The sequence below is a fragment of the Pteropus vampyrus genome, unplaced genomic scaffold (assembly GCF_000151845.1).
Source record: "Pteropus vampyrus isolate Shadow unplaced genomic scaffold, Pvam_2.0 Scaffold217, whole genome shotgun sequence".
Taxonomy (NCBI): Eukaryota; Metazoa; Chordata; class Mammalia; order Chiroptera; family Pteropodidae; genus Pteropus; species Pteropus vampyrus.
Window position 1 is genome coordinate 3,215,871 of NW_011888998.1, and position 17,584 is coordinate 3,233,454.

At 39.9% G+C, this 17,584-nt stretch overlaps 1 protein-coding gene across 2 annotated transcripts in view; it reads left to right on the forward strand.

Moving 5' to 3' along the window:
- Positions 1-16,893, forward strand: part of COPA (coatomer protein complex subunit alpha) — a 41,897-nt gene extending 25,004 nt beyond the window's left edge. For both annotated transcript variants that reach the window (XM_011373068.2, XM_011373069.2), the window contains exons 18-33: positions 4,584-4,746; positions 4,842-4,988; positions 5,750-5,939; positions 6,051-6,146; positions 7,551-7,639; positions 7,794-7,917; positions 8,505-8,594; positions 8,774-8,883; positions 9,261-9,338; positions 9,506-9,574; positions 10,132-10,268; positions 10,541-10,727; positions 10,811-10,921; positions 14,513-14,674; positions 15,321-15,515; positions 15,775-16,893. In XM_011373068.2, coding sequence (XP_011371370.1) covers positions 4,584-4,746; positions 4,842-4,988; positions 5,750-5,939; positions 6,051-6,146; positions 7,551-7,639; positions 7,794-7,917; positions 8,505-8,594; positions 8,774-8,883; positions 9,261-9,338; positions 9,506-9,574; positions 10,132-10,268; positions 10,541-10,727; positions 10,811-10,921; positions 14,513-14,674; positions 15,321-15,515; positions 15,775-15,834 — 2,008 coding nt within the window. In that variant the 3' untranslated portion in view covers positions 15,835-16,893. The remainder of the gene's footprint in view (positions 1-4,583; positions 4,747-4,841; positions 4,989-5,749; positions 5,940-6,050; positions 6,147-7,550; positions 7,640-7,793; positions 7,918-8,504; positions 8,595-8,773; positions 8,884-9,260; positions 9,339-9,505; positions 9,575-10,131; positions 10,269-10,540; positions 10,728-10,810; positions 10,922-14,512; positions 14,675-15,320; positions 15,516-15,774) is intronic.
- The last annotated feature ends 691 nt before the right edge of the window (positions 16,894-17,584 follow it).

The window sequence follows — 17,584 nt, forward strand, 5'->3', positions numbered from 1 at the left end:
TTGCATGCCCACCAGCATTGTATAAAAGTTTACTTGCCATCCTGGCCAACACTTGCCTTTGTCAAACTTATTTTTGTCTATCTGGTTGATGTGTGATTGTATCTCATTGTAAGTTTACTTTGGTATTCTATGATTCCTAATGAGATTGGACAATTTTCATTTGGCTATCAATCAGGATTTCCTATTCTGTGAATTCTGTTCATGTCTTTTATCCATTTTTTTAATGAGTTATCCTTGTTAATTTTTAGGATTTCTTTATTTACAGTTGACGTTTGAACAAGGCTGGGATTAGGGACACCGACACCTTCCCACCCTGCGCAGTTGAAATTCCTTACTTAACTCTGACTTTCTAAAAACTTTACTAATAGCCTGCTGTTGACTGGAATCCTTACTGATAACATCAGTAGTTGATGACACATATTTTGTATATGTGTTATATACTATATTCTCATGAAAAAGTAAACTAGAGAAAAAATTGTTATTGATCATAAGGAGAAAATACACTTATATACCCACGCAGTTCAAACCCTTGTTGTTCAAGGGTCAAGTGGATGTGAATATCATTCCTTTGTCAGTGCTATGTGTTGCAGATATTAGTATCTCCTACTATTCTATGGCATATCATTATAGATATTGAATTTTGTGTTCTATTTAAGAAATCTTTATTAACTTCAAGATCATAAAGGCATTCTTTTATATTCTCTTGTAGAAACTTTGTAGTTTTGCCTTTTATATCTAGGTCTATAATCTACCTGAAGTTTTGTGTATGGTGTGAGATATAGGGGACTCAGTTTCACATTTTTTCTGATAACGTTAATAGTGTGTCTTGGTGAAGGCCTTTTTAGGTTGAGATAATTGGGTGTTCTGTTGACTTCTTGAATTCCAAACTCCAGTTCATTTCTTAGATTTGGGAAATTCTCATCAACTATTTGTCTGAAAATGCTTTCTAGTCCCTGCTCCTTTTCCTTGCCTTTGATAATATTCATTATTCTTATGTTTCTCCTCCTGATGGTATCAGCTAGTTCTTGTATTTCTCTTTCATTATTTTTCATTCTTGGATTTCTCTCTTCTTCCTTCTGATTTATTTCTAGGTTTCTGTCTTCGATATCACTGATCCTTTCCTCCATTTGGTCAACTCTATTTCTCAAGCTTGCTATTTCATTTTTCGACTCTTGTAGTGTGCTTTTTATCTCCAGAAGATCTATTCTGTCCTTTTTTAGGGTTTCAGTCTCCTTGCTAAAGAACTCATTCTGCTGATCTAGTTGTTTTTTCAATTCCTGAAATTGTTGATATGACTCGTTTCGGAACTCACTGAGTTTTTTCAGAAGTAACATTTGAATTCTCTGTCATTTAAGTTGCATATTTCTATGTCTGTAAGCTTATTTTCTGGAGATTTTTCTCCTTCTTTCTGAGACGCCTTCTCATCTTGGTTGTTCATGGTGTTTAATGGACTATTTTTCAGCCTGGGCATTAATAGAAATGTGTTCTGCTTCTTTTCCAGAAAAAAGATTTACTATATAAAGGTTTCTCTTTAGCATGCTGCAAAGAAGGCGCTTTTCTTTTAGTTTCCAGTAGGTGGCATCTAAGCCTCTTGCATTCTTGCTTTCCATAAAACTTTAATAATGCCTTTTATTTTCTTGTAGATATTTAATCAGGCTCGCTACCCTCAGTCTCAGTCCCTGTCAGTGTTAGTGATAGTTTCGATAGTGTTTGCTTAGATTCCCCTGGGGCTCCATGCTGTTCGGTCTCAGAGGATATGGGGAAGGGGGGGCCCTCTGGGTTGGGGGTTGGAGGCTGCGGCTTAGCCTCAGTTTTGCAACCACAGCTGGTAAAATCAACTGTTGTTTCTCTGCCGTCCTGCTTCTCTGCTTTCTGCCCCGATGACTGGGTCCTGCCGCCTGCCGCCAGCCGCATGGAGCTCACGACTCTCCCAGGCAGGGCTGTCTCCCAGGCTGGGTTGTTCAGGGAAGTGGCTGCACTTTCACCCCTCCCCTTCCTCCTACAGGGAGCTCCGGTGGCTGCAAGTGGCAGCTTCTTTATTTCTCCCTATCTACACCCCCATACCCGGGGTTCTGACCTGTGGTAGCTCTTAGGCGCAGATCCCACATTCAGACATGCTTGTGTGCAATTTGGGCATTTTTTTGTTGAATTTTAGATGTTCAGCTTATTGTTGTTTCAAGGGGAAAGAGATCTGGGGACGTCTCTCACTCCGCCATGTTTCTCTAAATTCTCACATTTTTTAATTAAGACACTCAGCTGTCTGGTTTGTTGTCATATATTGAAAAGACCAGCCTTTCTGCATAGTTCTACAGTTCCATCTCTGTTGTATATAAATTATGTTTGCACAAATGCAAAGATCTGTTCTCTATGGTCTATCTCTGGTCTAATTCTACACTTTAAGTATTATAGCTTTATTAGCCTTCACATCTGATAAAGCAGGTCCTCAAATCTTTCCCACTTTTATTTTTTTTAGTTATTAGACTATTTTCAAAATAATTTTGTCTTGAAAAGGAAAATTTCAAGTAATTTTTTGCCTTGAAAAAGTAAAAATTTTAGAATCATCTTATGAAATTCCACACAAAATGAAGCAAAAAAAAACTTTGTGATTTCAATTGGGATAACATTTAATCTGTATGTCATTTTGGGCATAATTGTTATCTTTACAATATTAAAATTTTCTAATCTGTGAACATTGTATAGTAGTTCTTCACTTAGGTCTTATGAAACATCTTTCAGTAAAGTTTTATGATTATCTCTATAGAGAATGTGCATTTCTTTGGTTAGACTTATTCTTTGGCACTTGTTACTTTTTAGTATCCATTTAAAATTTTAATTTTCTAATTTTTGCTGATATTTAGAAATAAAATTAAATTTTAAATTGATTTTATTTCAGAGACCCTGCTAGACCTGTATTAATTCATTTGTATTTTCTTTACAAACCATAGTATTTGTGAGTAATGTCAACGACAGTTTCATTTATTTTCCAATACATATACTTTCATATATTTTTTTTGTTTTACTGCACTGACCAGGGTCTCCAGTACAATGTTGAATAAACATTGTGGTAGCAAACTTTCTCGTTTTCTTCAAATTTAAAGGGTGAGCTTTCAGTGTATTGGCATTATGTGTACTTGTTGTAGATTTTTATAGATATCCTTTATTAAGGAATTTCCTTACTATATCATGAATGAAAATTGAATTTTATTCTATACCTTTTCTGCATATATGGGGTAGTCATGCAGTTTTTCTCTTTTTTCATTGATTAATGTAGTAAATTAAATTGATTTTTTTAAATGTTCGACCAACATTGTATTTCTGATACAAATCTAACTTGGTCACGATGTTCAAATACTGCTAGTATCAGTTTGCTAATATTTTGTTTAGGACTTTTGCATCTGTATGTATGAGATTGACCTCTGATACCCTCTCCTCCCTTTTTTTTTTTTTTCTGTTCATGTCAGATTTTGGTATTGAGGTTGTGCTTTATTTCATAAAATAAGCAAAATAATATACCACCTTTTTCTCTTATCTCAATGAGTTTGTGTAAGATTAGAACTAATTCCTTGACTGTAGGGTAGAATTTGCCAGTGAAGTCATCCAGGACTGGGACTTTATGTATAGAAGGATTTTTTTTTATCTGATGCAGTGTATTTTATGTAGTAAGTACACAACTGTAGGAGTTTTATATTCCTTTTTAGCAAGTTTGGTAAATTTTATTTTTCTCAGAATGAGATCATTTTTAAAAAGTTTACACTTATCCTCATTCTGCAGGATCTATAGGGATATCCCCTTTTCCATTTCTCTTATTGTCATTTTTCTCTCTTTTTAATTAGCCTCACAAGAGATTTATCCATTTTATCAAGTTTTTGCTTTTATTGAACTTCTCTATTGTATTTTGGTTTTCTATTTCTTAATTTCTACTACTGGCTTTATTATTTCTTTCTAAGTATACTTCTTTGGTTTAACTTTAAAAAAGAGCAAAATTTTTGAGGTAGGTGCTTATTAATCTTTTTTTTCTCCTAAAATATGCATTAGAGCTCATTAGTTTTCAGTATTCTAATACAGTATATGCATTTTACACTATAAATTATATATCAAACATTGTTTTGGCTATACCCATAAGTTTTAATATGTAAACTTTCTATTTTCATTCAGTTTAAAATATTTTGTGCTTTTTATCATTTCTTTGTGTGTCAGAACTCTTCACCTCTCTCTCTCTTCTACTTTCTCCTGTAGCTTCTAAGGAAGGAGTTAACTCTTAATGGTGGCATAGTGATTATTTAACTTTTAGGTTAGATTCCTATAGCCATATCTGTTAGCTCCTAGAGTAATAGTTTATGAAGAAAGATAATACTATCTGCCCCATATTTTCCCACTTTATACAAAAGAATAAAATAAGTAAATATGGCATTTAGTTTTCCTCATTTTGAATCACTTTCCATCCGTACCATTGTTCAAATGGCACTTGACAAAAGGGTGATGAGAAGATAAAAGGCTGTGTCCTAGGCTTGTTCTATTTTTTTACAGGCTGGATTTTCCCCCTTCATTCACTGAAAGTTGTGCTCACTACCTACCTTTCTTAGGGACTATGGGATCATCCGAACTCTGGATTTACCCATCTATGTCACGAGGGTGAAAGGCAACAATGTGTATTGCCTAGACAGGGAGTGTCGTCCTCGGGTGCTCACCATAGATCCCACTGAGTTCAAGTTCAAGCTGGCCCTGATCAACAGAAAATATGATGAGGTATGAAAGGAGAGAGTGTACTGGGAGTGTAGAGAGGGGCAGCACTTTTTTTTTCCCTATAAGTAATTTCTATTTGTTACACCTCAAATGTCTAGGTACTGCACATGGTAAGGAATGCCAAACTAGTAGGCCAGTCTATCATTGCTTATCTCCAGAAGAAGGGCTATCCTGAAGTGGCACTGCATTTTGTCAAGGATGAGAAAACTCGCTTTAGTCTGGCACTGGAGTGTGGAAACATTGAGGTGAGAGAAGTGTGGTCGTAAGCCCCATATCATTGTAGGGATGGTAAGAGGGTTAGGGTGGCACTGAGAAGGCATTGTTCTGGGCTTGTTTTTTTAGCTAGTATAATATAATTTAGGATTTTTTAAGTTGTTAAATATAGCCATATTTCTGTTACTGCTCACCCATCTCTACTTTTCCAGTCTATTTCTGCCATAGCATTTCTACTGTTATCTTGCTCAGTTATTGTGAATCCAGTAATTTCTAGAATGGGTGTGAGATAGCAATGGAATTTGAAAAATCTCATTACTTCCTTAACATTTGATTTACTGTTTGGTTGCTTAGATGATGGAGTACTTATTAAATATTGAGCATAGAGTCTACAGGCATTATTTTAAATAGGAGAGGGCTTAGGAACTTTGACTTTCCAGTTCCAAGCTTTATTCTTTTATTTCTTCTGCCTTTCCTAAAGCCCCTGTGGATCTTCAGACTTGGCAAGTAGGAAATAGGTGGCTAAGAAAGAATTGGCCCTATGGAAAAACAACTACTACGAGATAATTTTGTTGTAAAAATAAATTTCTGAGGAAGGTAATGTGATGCGATTCATCTATTCATGGATCCTATTTGTTGATAGGATTTTCAATACAATTTGACTGAAAGCTAGGTGTGATTGAAAGTACAGAGTGTTCCTTGGGAGAATTATTTAGAGATAGACACTTTGTAGTCCCTGGTTTGGAGCCATGCTATCCTCCAATTGTTAACTCTGACCCTGGGAATTCTTTAGATTGCTTTGGAGGCAGCTAAAGCACTGGATGACAAGAACTGCTGGGAAAAGCTGGGAGAAGTGGCCTTGCTACAGGGGAACCACCAGATTGTGGAAATGTGTTATCAGCGCACCAAAAACTTTGACAAACTTTCCTTCCTGTACCTTATCACTGGAAACTTAGAGAAACTCCGCAAGATGATGAAGATTGGTGAGGCCCCAGGAACTAAGAGTTGGAATAGGGATCCTTGGGGGAAGGGGGGAAGAAGGAAGGCAAATAGAAGAGAGAACCTAACTTGGTTCTCTTATTGGCTTGGTGCAGCTGAGATCCGAAAGGACATGAGTGGCCATTATCAAAATGCCCTATACCTGGGTGATGTGTCAGAACGGGTGCGAATCCTGAAGAACTGCGGGCAGAGTAAGTATTCACTCATAGGCTCCTTCGGGGAGTTATTTTCTCTTCATGTTGAGTTATTCATGTATAGCAGTGAGGGATTCACCTTCATTGTATATTTTTTCAGAAGAGACAATATTCTCCTACCATGCTCAGAAGATTTTCTTGAAAGCCAAATGGAGGTACAACCAGAAGATTCAGTCTGGCCAAGCACACTTAGGAAGATAGTTGATAGTCATGGAGGAGATAGGAGGTTTTAAAAGGTTTTGGAGCAGATGCCCTAGTAAATACAGTTGGTTGGATGCCATTAGAATTTTATTCTTTCACTTCAAGTCTGAAGGTTTTACTCATGTATTTATTTATATATTCAAGGAATATTTTTTGAGAAGCCACTCTATACTAATCATTATACTAGCATTTGAGATACATTAGGGCAGGAGTCTCCAACCTCTGGGCCACAGACCAGTACCGGTCCATGACCTGTTCGGAACCGGGCCACACAGCAGGAGGTGAGTGGCAAGCGAACGAGCGAGCGAGCAAGCGAGCAAGCGAGCGAGCGAGGCTTCATCTCTCTGTATTTGTAGCTGCTCCATAGCACTAGCATCATCGCCTCAGCTTCACCTCAGATCATCAGGCATTAGATTGTCATAGGAGCACCAGCCCCTGGTACCAAAAAGGTTGGGGACCGCTGCATTAGGGAACAAGAAAAGTAAAAGATGTGGTTTTTACCAAGGTGCTAGTAGTGAAGGGATGAGCAATGGTCAGATTCAGCATATAAAGGTAGATTCAACACGAATTATTGAAGGGCTGGATGTGGGATGTAAAAAAGAGAAGTCAGATGATCCCAAGATTATCATCAACACTGATCTCAAGAATAAACAACTCTATTAGTTATCTATTGCTGTGTAACAAATTACCCCAAACTTAGTAATTTAAAACAACAAACATTGATTATCTCAGTTTGCAGCATAATTTTGCTGGATGCCTCTGGCTCAGTATCTCATGAAGCTGCAATCAAAGAGTTGGCCAAGGCTGTAGACATCTCGAGGCTCAAGTGGGGAAAGATCCACTCCTGCACTCACTACATGCCTGTAGGCAGTTTTAGGTCCTTGCTGCTATTGACTGGGAGATGCAGTTCACAACATGACAGCTGATTTCCCTTAGAGCAAGTGAGCAAGTGAGGGTACCCAAAATGGAAGCCATGGTCTTTATATACTAATCTCGGAATTGACATCTCATTACTTCTGCTGTGTTCTGTTCATTAGAAGTGAGTCAGCAAGTTCAGCCCACACATAAGGAGAGGAGATTATGCAAGGACTTGGATACTAGGAGGCAGGGATCACTGTGGGGACATCCTGGAGTCTGCCTACCACAGCAATATTCACTTGGAAATGTACTTGTACCATAAAGTCTGTTTTCTTGGTACAGAGTCACTGGCCTATCTCACAGCTGCTACCCATGGCTTAGATGAAGAAGCTGAGAGCCTCAAGGAAACGTTTGACCCAGAGAAGGAGATAGTGAGTCTTTATTTACATGAGTGTCTCTGATTACAGTGTTAACTCTAAGATCTTGGGGCAGTTTAAACCAAATGTCACTCTCCTACATGAGGTTCTAGAAAACTTCCCTACATGATTTCTGAGAGCTATTTGCTTTTAACCTTCCACCTTTCAGATCCCAGACATTGACCCTAATGCCAAGTTGCTCCAGCCACCTGCACCTATCATGCCATTAGATACCAATTGGCCCCTACTGACTGTGTCCAAAGGATTCTTTGAAGGCTCCATTGCCAGCAAGGGTAAGTGCCCACTTCTCTCATAGCATTTTGATTGGTTGTTCATTTTTTGAAGAACTGTCCCAGAGAGAACCATTGGTCTTTCTGACTTTCTGTCCCTTTTTTTGTATGAAGACTCATGGAGCACTAAGGTGCCAGAGTTATGGTACAGTCTTTTTAAAATCTAAATAAAAGCATTATGAGATCCTTGACTCTTAGGCATTTTGTGCCTAGATCTGCTCTCTCCTCCATCTCCTCTTACCTACTCAATGTCTCGTGCCCTGTACACACCGCAGTGGTGATAACTTAGCAAAGGTCTCAGCAAGAACTTGTGAGTTCGTAGCCAAACGTTGGTAAGTAAAAAATTATTTAAGAGGCAGTTTTTGGTAGCAGGAAGGCCAGTTGTTTCCATCTCTTCTATTTCCTCTCTCTGTGAAACCTACTAAAAGTTAGCATAACATATATATTGCAAAAATAAATAATAAACAAAAACAGTAAATGGACAGGACCTTGACACCTGTGTTTTTAAGGATGCAACTTGCCTGAAGAGGAAGCCATATCTCAGATTTGCCAGGCAATAACCAGCTCCTTTTTGTACCTTCCCTCTGTAGGGAAGGGAGGAGCACTGGCTGCTGACATTGACATTGACACTGTTGGTACAGAGGGCTGGGGAGAGGATGCAGAACTGCAGCTGGATGAAGGTGAGAATGCTGTGCTAAGACTGGTCCAGGCAGATGGACCCCTTGGGTTGGGACTGGGCTGTGTGCAGTTCTGCAGTGTTCCAAACCATGAGACCAACAAGGATTTCAGCATTTTGCTTTCCTTTGGCTGAGATTGTGTCACTACAAAGATCTATTTTGAGACTAGATTTTTCTTACAGATGGGTTTATGGAGGCTACAGAAGGTTTGGGGGATGATGCTCTTGGGAAGGGACAGGAAGAAGGAGGTGGCTGGGATGTAGAAGAAGATCTGGAGCTCCCTCCTGAGCTGGTATGTGGAATTCTTATTCCAAGGTTCTCTCCATTTCTCCTTGTGGAAGCCAGTGGCCTTACTGCCCCGACACCCTTGTCCTGAAGTCCCCAAAAGGGAGGGGGGTCTAGATTCTCCTAATCTGATGCTTATCTCCCATTTGAAAGAAAGAATGAGATAATCAGGGTTGTGCCAGTGGCAGCTTATTAAAAGGCAGCAAGCTTTTTTGTCAACAAGCTTTTGGTATATCACCAGCAGTTAGTGGTGTAGCTGCTCCTATTTTGAGGGTCTCCTCCCTGAGAGAGGCTGGGAATAAGGTGAAAGGACTCTGTTTAGATTTATCAGGAGAGAATGCTTCAGTGTTTTAAAAAATGACACACTTTTTGTTTTTCCCCTAGGATATACCTCCTGGGGCAGCTGGTGGGGCTGAGGATGGGTTCTTTGTGCCCCCCACCAAGGGAACCAGCCCAACTCAGGTAAGCAAGGATACACAGCCCTGTAGGGATGAGTGTTTCCAAGCTGGCTATATTTGATTAATATGTAAGGAGTGCAAATACTTTTCTATTGTAGATACAGAGTTAGGATAGTTTGAGTAGAGAAAGAGCAAGATTTCACTTGGTTTGGGTTTTTTGTCTCTTGTTAGATCTGGTGCAATAACTCTCAGCTTCCAGTTGATCACATCCTGGCAGGCTCTTTTGAAACTGCCATGCGGGTAAGTCTTAAAGTAACTTTCTTTGAATATGGCTTGCCTAGGGCCCCAGGGAGATGGTCGATTCACCTTAACCAAATGAAAATTGTCCCACCTGCAAGGGCAGAGGCATATATTTATCGTGGAAGCCCTTAGTCTTGATTAAGGAAACTTGCATCATAAGACCTTCCTCTTAACTGCTTTCCATTTGCCTTAGTAATCTCTTAAGGTGGATCCTTCCAGCCATATTCCACTCATTTTATCGCCTGATTTCTGGTTCACAGTAGTCAAATCAGCACCCCTTCATGAACAGATAAATGTTTTGAACACTAAGCTATGTGTTATAATAGCAATAACAACAATCACCACAACTGCAACAACAGCTAACATAGTCACTGTTGACTATGTGCCAAGCACTATCCTAAATACTTTATAGGTATTATTAAATGAGGTAGACTCTATAATTAAGTATAATTTACTGAGGAGGGAACGAGTACAGAGGAGTTAAGTACCTTGCCCAAGGTCAACTAGTTTTTAAGTGGTATGGCCAAAATCCTTGTCTCTTTACTCCTGTATTCCAGCTCCTTCACGACCAGGTGGGAGTAACCCAGTTTGGCCCCTACAAGCAACTGTTCCTACAGACCTATGCCCGAGGCCGTACCACCTATCAAGCCCTGCCCTGCCTGCCCTCCATGTATGGCTACCCTAATCGCAATTGGTAAGGCCCCTTGCTCCTGGCTTCTATTTGTTCCAGCTTGGGGTAGACATTTCAGGTGGCAGCCTGAGAGGTAGTCACAGTTGTCCCAGAGCTGAGGTTTCCTAGGCGGAAAAAATCTTTGGCTTGCCACTTGAAGTTTGGTTTACACCTTTCTGCATCTATTCCCCAGCTACTTTCACTATAGGGTGGTTGTGATCACGTTGCCAGAAAAAACAATTGAGTCCTAGTGGGCTTCTGATTATTCTGTCTTCTTACTACTTTTCCATTTCTAGGAAGGATGCAGGGCTGAAGAATGGTGTTCCAGCTGTGGGCCTGAAGCTTAATGACCTCATCCAACGGTTGCAGCTGTGCTACCAGCTTACCACAGTTGGCAAGTTTGAGGAGGCTGTGGAAAAATTCCGTTCCATTTTACTCAGTGTACCACTCCTTGTTGTGGACAATAAACAGGAGATTGCAGAGGTTAGGAATGGTCTAGCCACTTGTCCTAGTCATGGGCAACCTCACATTTCTTCTCTGTACCATGACCTTTCCTCTCTCTCCAGGCCCAACAACTCATCACCATTTGCCGTGAGTACATTGTGGGTTTGTCCATGGAGATAGAAAGGAAAAAGCTGCCCAAAGAGACTCTGGAACAACAGAAGCGCATCTGTGAGGTAAGTTCTCTGAGCCTTTGAGCAGTATGGAGACAACCTCCTCTTCGTCCTCCATTAGGTCTGAATTCTTTAATTCTAAACCCAGAGTTCAATCTGGGGAGTTAAGAGAAATTTGGTCCCGTTTCTTTGAGGAGAGAAATGTATATCTCCACCCTTCTTCCTCATTCCATCGTCCTCCATACCTAGAAGAAGAAGACTTCTCTGCTTTATAGCCTGTCCTGTTTTTATTTTTATTTTTATTTTTTTATTATTTTTAATTTTTTATTTTTCAATTACAGTTGGCATACAATATTACATTAGTTTCAGGTGTACAATATAGTGATTAGACATTTATACAACTTGTGATCACCCCAATAAATCTGGTACCCATCTGACACCTCACATAGTTATTAGAATATTATTGACTATATTCCTTATATTATACTTTACATCCTCTGACTATTTTGTAACTACCAGTTTATACTTCTTAATACCTTCCCCTTTTTCACCCACCCTCTTGGCCCCTCTCCCATCTGGCAACCATCAAAATGTTCTCTGTGTATATGAGTTCGTTTCTGTTTTATTTTATTCTTTATAGATTCTACATGTAAGTGAAATCTTACATTTGTCTTTCTCTGTCTGACTTGCTCCACTCAGTGCTATTCTCTCTAGGCTCATGCATGTTGTTGCACATGGCAAGATTTAATTATTTTTTATGGCTGAGTAATATTCCCTTGTATATATGTACCACTTCTTCTTTATCCGTTCACCTATTGATGGACACTCAGGTTGTCTCCATATTTTAGCTCTTGTAAATAATGCTGCAATGAACATATGGATGCACATGTCCCTTCAAAGTAGTGTTTTGGGTTTCTGCAGATAAATTCCCAGAAGTGGGATTAATTGGTCCTTCTTTGTCTCTTGTTATAGCCTTTATTTTAAAGTCTGTTTTGTCTGTATTGCTACCCCAGCTGTTATTGTTTTGTTTTATTTTCATTTTTATGAAATACCTTTTTTCATCCCTTTACTCTCAGTCTATGTGTATCTTTCGATCTGATGTCTCTTGTAGGCAGCATATGTAAGGGTCTTGTTTTCTTATCTATACAGACACCCCATCTTTTGATTTGCGCATTTAATCCATTTACGTTTAAAGTCATTGTTGCAAGATACGTAGTTATTGCCATTTTATTATATTTTTAATCTTTTTTTTTTCTTAAAGAAGTCCCTCCAACATTTCCTATAATACTGGCTTGGAGGTGATGAACCCCTTTAGCTTTTTCTTGTGTGGGAAGCTCTTTATCTGTCCTTTGATTCTACATGATAACTTTAATAGGTAAAGTAATCTTGGTTTTAGGTACTTGCTTTTCATCACTTTGAATGTTTTGAGCCAATTCCTGTTGGCCTGCAAAGTTTCTGTTGAGAAATCATTCGACAGTCAGTCTTATGGGAGCTCCCTTGTAGGTAACTAACTGCTTTTCTCTTGCTGCTTTTAAAAATCTCTCTTTGAATTTAACCTTTGGTATTTTATTTATGATGTGTCTTGGTGTGGGCCTCTTTGGGTTCATCTTGTTTGGGACCCTGTACTTCCTGGATTTGTATGTCTCTTTTCTTTGCCACGTTAGGAAATCTTTCTGTCATTACTTCATGAAATAGGTTTTCAATTCCTTGCTCTCTCCTCTTTTTGGTACCCCTATAATGCAAATGTTGGTATTCTTGATGTTATTCCAGAGGCCCCTGGATTTTTTTTTTTCTTGTTGCTCTTTTGATTGGGTGTTTTCTGCTACTTTATCTTTTAAATCACTGATTCAATCCTCTGCTTCATCCAATCTGTTGATTCTCTCTAATGTAGTCTTCATTTCAGTTATTGTATTTATTTTTGACTGGTTCTTTTTTATGTTTTCTACCTCCATTTTTATGTTTTTTGTCTCTTTTTTAAAGTTCTCACTGAGTTCATCTACTTTTCCCCTAAGTGCCTTGAGCATCCTTATAACCAGTGTTTTGAACTCTGTATCTGGTAGCTTGCTTGTCTTCATTTTGCTTAGTTTTTTTTCTGGAGCTTTGTTCTATTCTTTCATTTGGGTCGTGTTTTTTTGTCTCTCCATTTTCCCTATCTCCCTTTGTTTGTTTCTATGTACTAGGTAGGGTTGCTATTGTTTCCTAGTCTTAGTAGAGTGGCATCATATAGTAGGTGTGCTTTGGGTCCCAGTGGCACAGTCTACCTGATCACCTGAGCCAAGTGCTCCAGTTGTGTCTTTCATATGAGTTGTGCATACCCTCCTGTTGTAGTTGAGCCTTGGTTGCTATTGCATATCAGTGAGAGGAATTGACCATCGGGCGGATTGGTTGTGAGGACTGGCTAGTGACTACTGTAGAGGAGCTGTTAAGTAGGGGCTGACCCTACAGAGCAGGATTCGTATTAGCATGGCTCTGATGTCTGCCCACTCTGCCCTTTGGGTGTGTTGTCCTTAGATGTGGCCCCAGATGGTGCTCTGGCACGGTCCAAAGCTGGTTACCAGCTGTGCTGGCCCCAGGGCCTCCTGGAAAGGGTTCATCAATGGCCTGTGCACTGCCTGGGGCCATCTGGTAGAAGCCACCAAGCAATCTGCAGTTGGCCACCACCCACACTGGGCTGGAGGTGCCTCGAGAGGCCAAGCTGTGAACTGAGGCTGGCTGCCACTAGTGCCCAGCTTAGGGCTGCTCAGCAAGAGGTATGGGGCACACCAAGGCCAGATGCTGCTGCTTTAGGTTTTGTGAACCTTTGAGAGATTTTAGGAAAGTCCACAGCATGAGCCAAGACAGGCCATTTGCATGGAAAAGCCACTGGAAGCAGCTTGGGTGAGCCTGCAAGTTGGGAGGGGTGGGGTCTCAAAATCAGGGCAGGATGACCAGTGTTAGCTTGGTTGGTGGAGACTCAGATATGGTACCTGCCTACGTCTGCATGCTGGGTCAGGGGAGGGCTAAACAAAAGTACTGCCAGCACTTCTGTCTGAGAGAAAGCTGCTCCACCAGCCCTCGCCCTGAAGCCAGACAACTCAGTTTCTCTCTCTACGTCCCTGGCACCTTTCAAGCTGCTTCCCTAGTGCTGGAGCTCAGAGCAATTGAGTTCATCAGTAAGTCCACATGTGGGTGCTCTAAGAGGAGCACCTGGGAGTCCAGCTGCCCTCTGTCTCACTCATCCACAATTTCTCTTGGTTTCCATAGCCAGAATTTGCAGGAACTTCTCTCCCTAGCACTGGAACCTTGAGTTGTGGAGACTGGTATGGGGCTGGGATCCCTTGCTCCTCAGAAGAGGACCTCTGCAGCTGGGATATCCCTCCCAATTTTTAACTGTCACATATGGGTTTGGGGCAAGCTCATTTCGCATATCTGCCTCTCCTATCAGCTTTCAAGTGGCTTCTGTGTGTCCTTAGTTGTGGGACTTCTGTTCAGCTAGACTTTGGGCAATTTTGATGTGGTCATGAGAAGAGGCAAGCACAGTATTTACCTACTTTGCCATCTTGACCGGAAAAAAATGCATGTATATTTTGTTTTGTTTTGTTTTTAATGAATGTATAGCAGCTGTGATTGACCTGTAGCATCAGCCTAGCATATGTTCTTCTTTCTGTCCACCAGATGGCAGCCTACTTCACCCACTCAAACCTGCAGCCTGTGCACATGATCCTGGTGCTACGGACAGCCCTCAACCTCTTCTTCAAGCTCAAGAACTTTAAGACAGCTGCCACCTTTGCTCGGCGCCTATTGGAACTTGGGCCCAAGCCAGAGGTGGCTCAACAGGTAGATATGAACTCTTTCAGTGAGCATAAGAGAACCAGATCTGCACTTACATGGAGGGAGTAGAAGACCAAAGCCCTTGCCTCTGAAACAAAGCACTGAATGACATTCAACAAAAAGAGCCAACAGAGTGCCCTCCTAGTATACTTACTGGCACGGGTGCCTCCTTTTTTTCCTGGAAACTGAACTAATAACTCATTCAGACATGGTGCCAGTGTGACAGTGACTGGCAACCTAGAATAGCTCCACTGCACTTAAAAATAACCCCATTCCTCTAGCTCAGATCTCCTATAACCACCACCACTAACCTCCACATACATGTCCCATTACTTGTGTGCGCCAAAAGCATTCTTCTTGGGCAGTAGAAGCCAGTTCTAACTTGTTCAGGCCTGATAATTCCCAGAGTTGGTAGAGGAGTATAGGTATAGATCCATGGAGCCTCTTTGGTATTGGGAAGGGGAAAGCTGGATACCATATGAATAGTGATTGTTACCTCTTTACATATCCTATACAGAGGACATATTCTGTATTCATACAGTACAATTGCAGCTTGTATCAAAGAAACTACTAAACCGTAAAGATGAGATCATTCGAATTGTCGTGTGCAGCTTTTGGTGCTCTTAAATAAAATATTCCTTCTCTCTCTTAGACGCGCAAAATCCTGTCTGCCTGTGAGAAGAACCCCACAGATGCCTACCAGCTCAATTATGACATGCACAACCCTTTCGACATCTGTGCTACATCTTATCGGCCCATTTACCGTGGAAAGCCGGTGGAGAAATGTCCACTCAGTGGGGCCTGCTATTGTCCTGAGTTCAAGGGTCAAATCTGCAGGGTCACTACAGTAAGTACTGTCCTTGAGAAATGTATCTTGGATATTGAGGGAAGGAGAAGGAGAAAGAAGCATGTTGGTTCTTTTTCTCCTGTATTTGCCCCTAACTTCTTGAGGTAGTGATACTGGAGAAAGCTAGAGCTTCTCCCCACTGCTCTTTACCAATCATATACAAAGCACTCTACTGTGCTCATTGAGGAGTGGAGGGAGTAAGTTTTCTAGGCTTCCCACCCTCACAAACCCCTAACTTTTTTCTCTTTTTTCTCCACAGGTGACAGAGATTGGCAAAGATGTGATTGGTTTAAGGATCAGTCCTCTACAGTTTCGCTAAGGCCCCCTTTGAGTGTGTAGAGTCAATCACCGTATTTCTCCTTATCCCCCCTCTCAGATAATTAGTCTCTCTATCCTTGTAACTCCCTGTTCTTTAACTGCCTTTCAAATTGACATTTAGCTATCCTTGCCCTAAAAATCTAGTGTCTTTTTCTCTTCAATGGCTAGTCAAATGTCTAAACTTGACTGGTTTTTTTTTTTTTTTTTTTTTTGCCTCTGAGGACCTTTAATTCTCTCAAGGTCACTACAGTGAACTTGCCTTCCAGCTTAGCTCTTTCAAAGAACAAATAACAACTTAGTGGTGAACATTTATTTAGTAAATTCCTTCAATATTTATCCTTTTCCTCCCCACCACCTTTTTATCCTTTTTGCTAGAAAGAAGTGAAATGTAATAAGTAAGATAGTATCTTCTACTCAGGCACAGCAAACTGTTAGCCATTGCCCAGATTAAAGTCCCAGGCAGGTATCCTCTGTGTGCCCAGAAATTTAAAGTCTGAGAAGAAACCGTTTGGTTTTCCAGAAATGCACATTACTTTTTATTGATTTGTCCATATTTTTTGTTTACAGTCATTGTTCTTATTTTTTATTTCTCACACTAAATAAATTTCTGCAAGAGTTTCATGGTTTGCCATTTGTTTCCTGGACACTCTTATGTTCCTACTTACTCCATGCAGCTGCCCTACCAAAGCAGATATCTTTCCTTCAGTAATCATCCTTAATTACAAAAGATATACCTATTTTTTTTAAAGCACACATTTTTCATAGGACATATTAAACTGCTGTGAGAATGGTAGAAAGAAAATAGCTTTCTTATTCCTTATTGATTGCATCCTTCCATCTATTGCTAATTATAGCCAGTATTTATTGAGTGCCTATCATGTACCTGTCACTGTTCTAGATATTTTACAACATATATGTCTAAGATTAATTAGTAGTAGATACATTGTATTTATTATAGTGATTACATTGGCAATACATTATATTGCTTGTCATGTGCTAAGACTGAGTAGAGTGACATGCTGTGACTTTGATTAAAATATGTACCTTTTTTCATTTTAAATTTATGTTTTCCATAAACGGTACACTCATAGTTCAAAAATCTGTAAATGTAAAAAGCTGTTTTATGATGTCTTCTTCCCACCCCTTTCTTCAGCCACCCAGTTCCTAACACCTTCCCCAAAATAGCAACTGTTGTTTGCTTCCTTATCTTCCCAGATATTTTTAGGTGTATACAAGCAGATATGAATACATTTTTCTATATTCCCCTGTTTCACATGAGTAGAAGTATAATATTAAATTTTGCACCTTATTAGTTTTTTCGCTTAACATATTGAGATTTTTTTAATTAATAATTTTTTTTATTTTTCAGTTCTAGCTGGAATACAGTACTAGTTTCAGGTGTACAACGTAGTGATTAGGCATCTATATAACTCACAAAGTGATCACCCTAATAAACCTAGTGCCCCTCTAACACCATACATAGGTGTTATTATTGGCTATATTCCCTTATGCTGTACTTTGTATCTCCATGACTATTTCATAACTACCAATTTGTACTTCTTAATCACTTCCCTACTTTTTACCCTTCCTCCCTTTTTACCCATTCCCCCAACCCCTCCCATCTGGTAAACCCTCAAAATGTTCATTGTATCTGAATTGTTTCTGTTTTTTTGTTTATTTTGTTCTTTAGATTCCACATACACATGAATCATGGCATTTGTCTTCCTCTGACTCCACTCAGCACACTACAC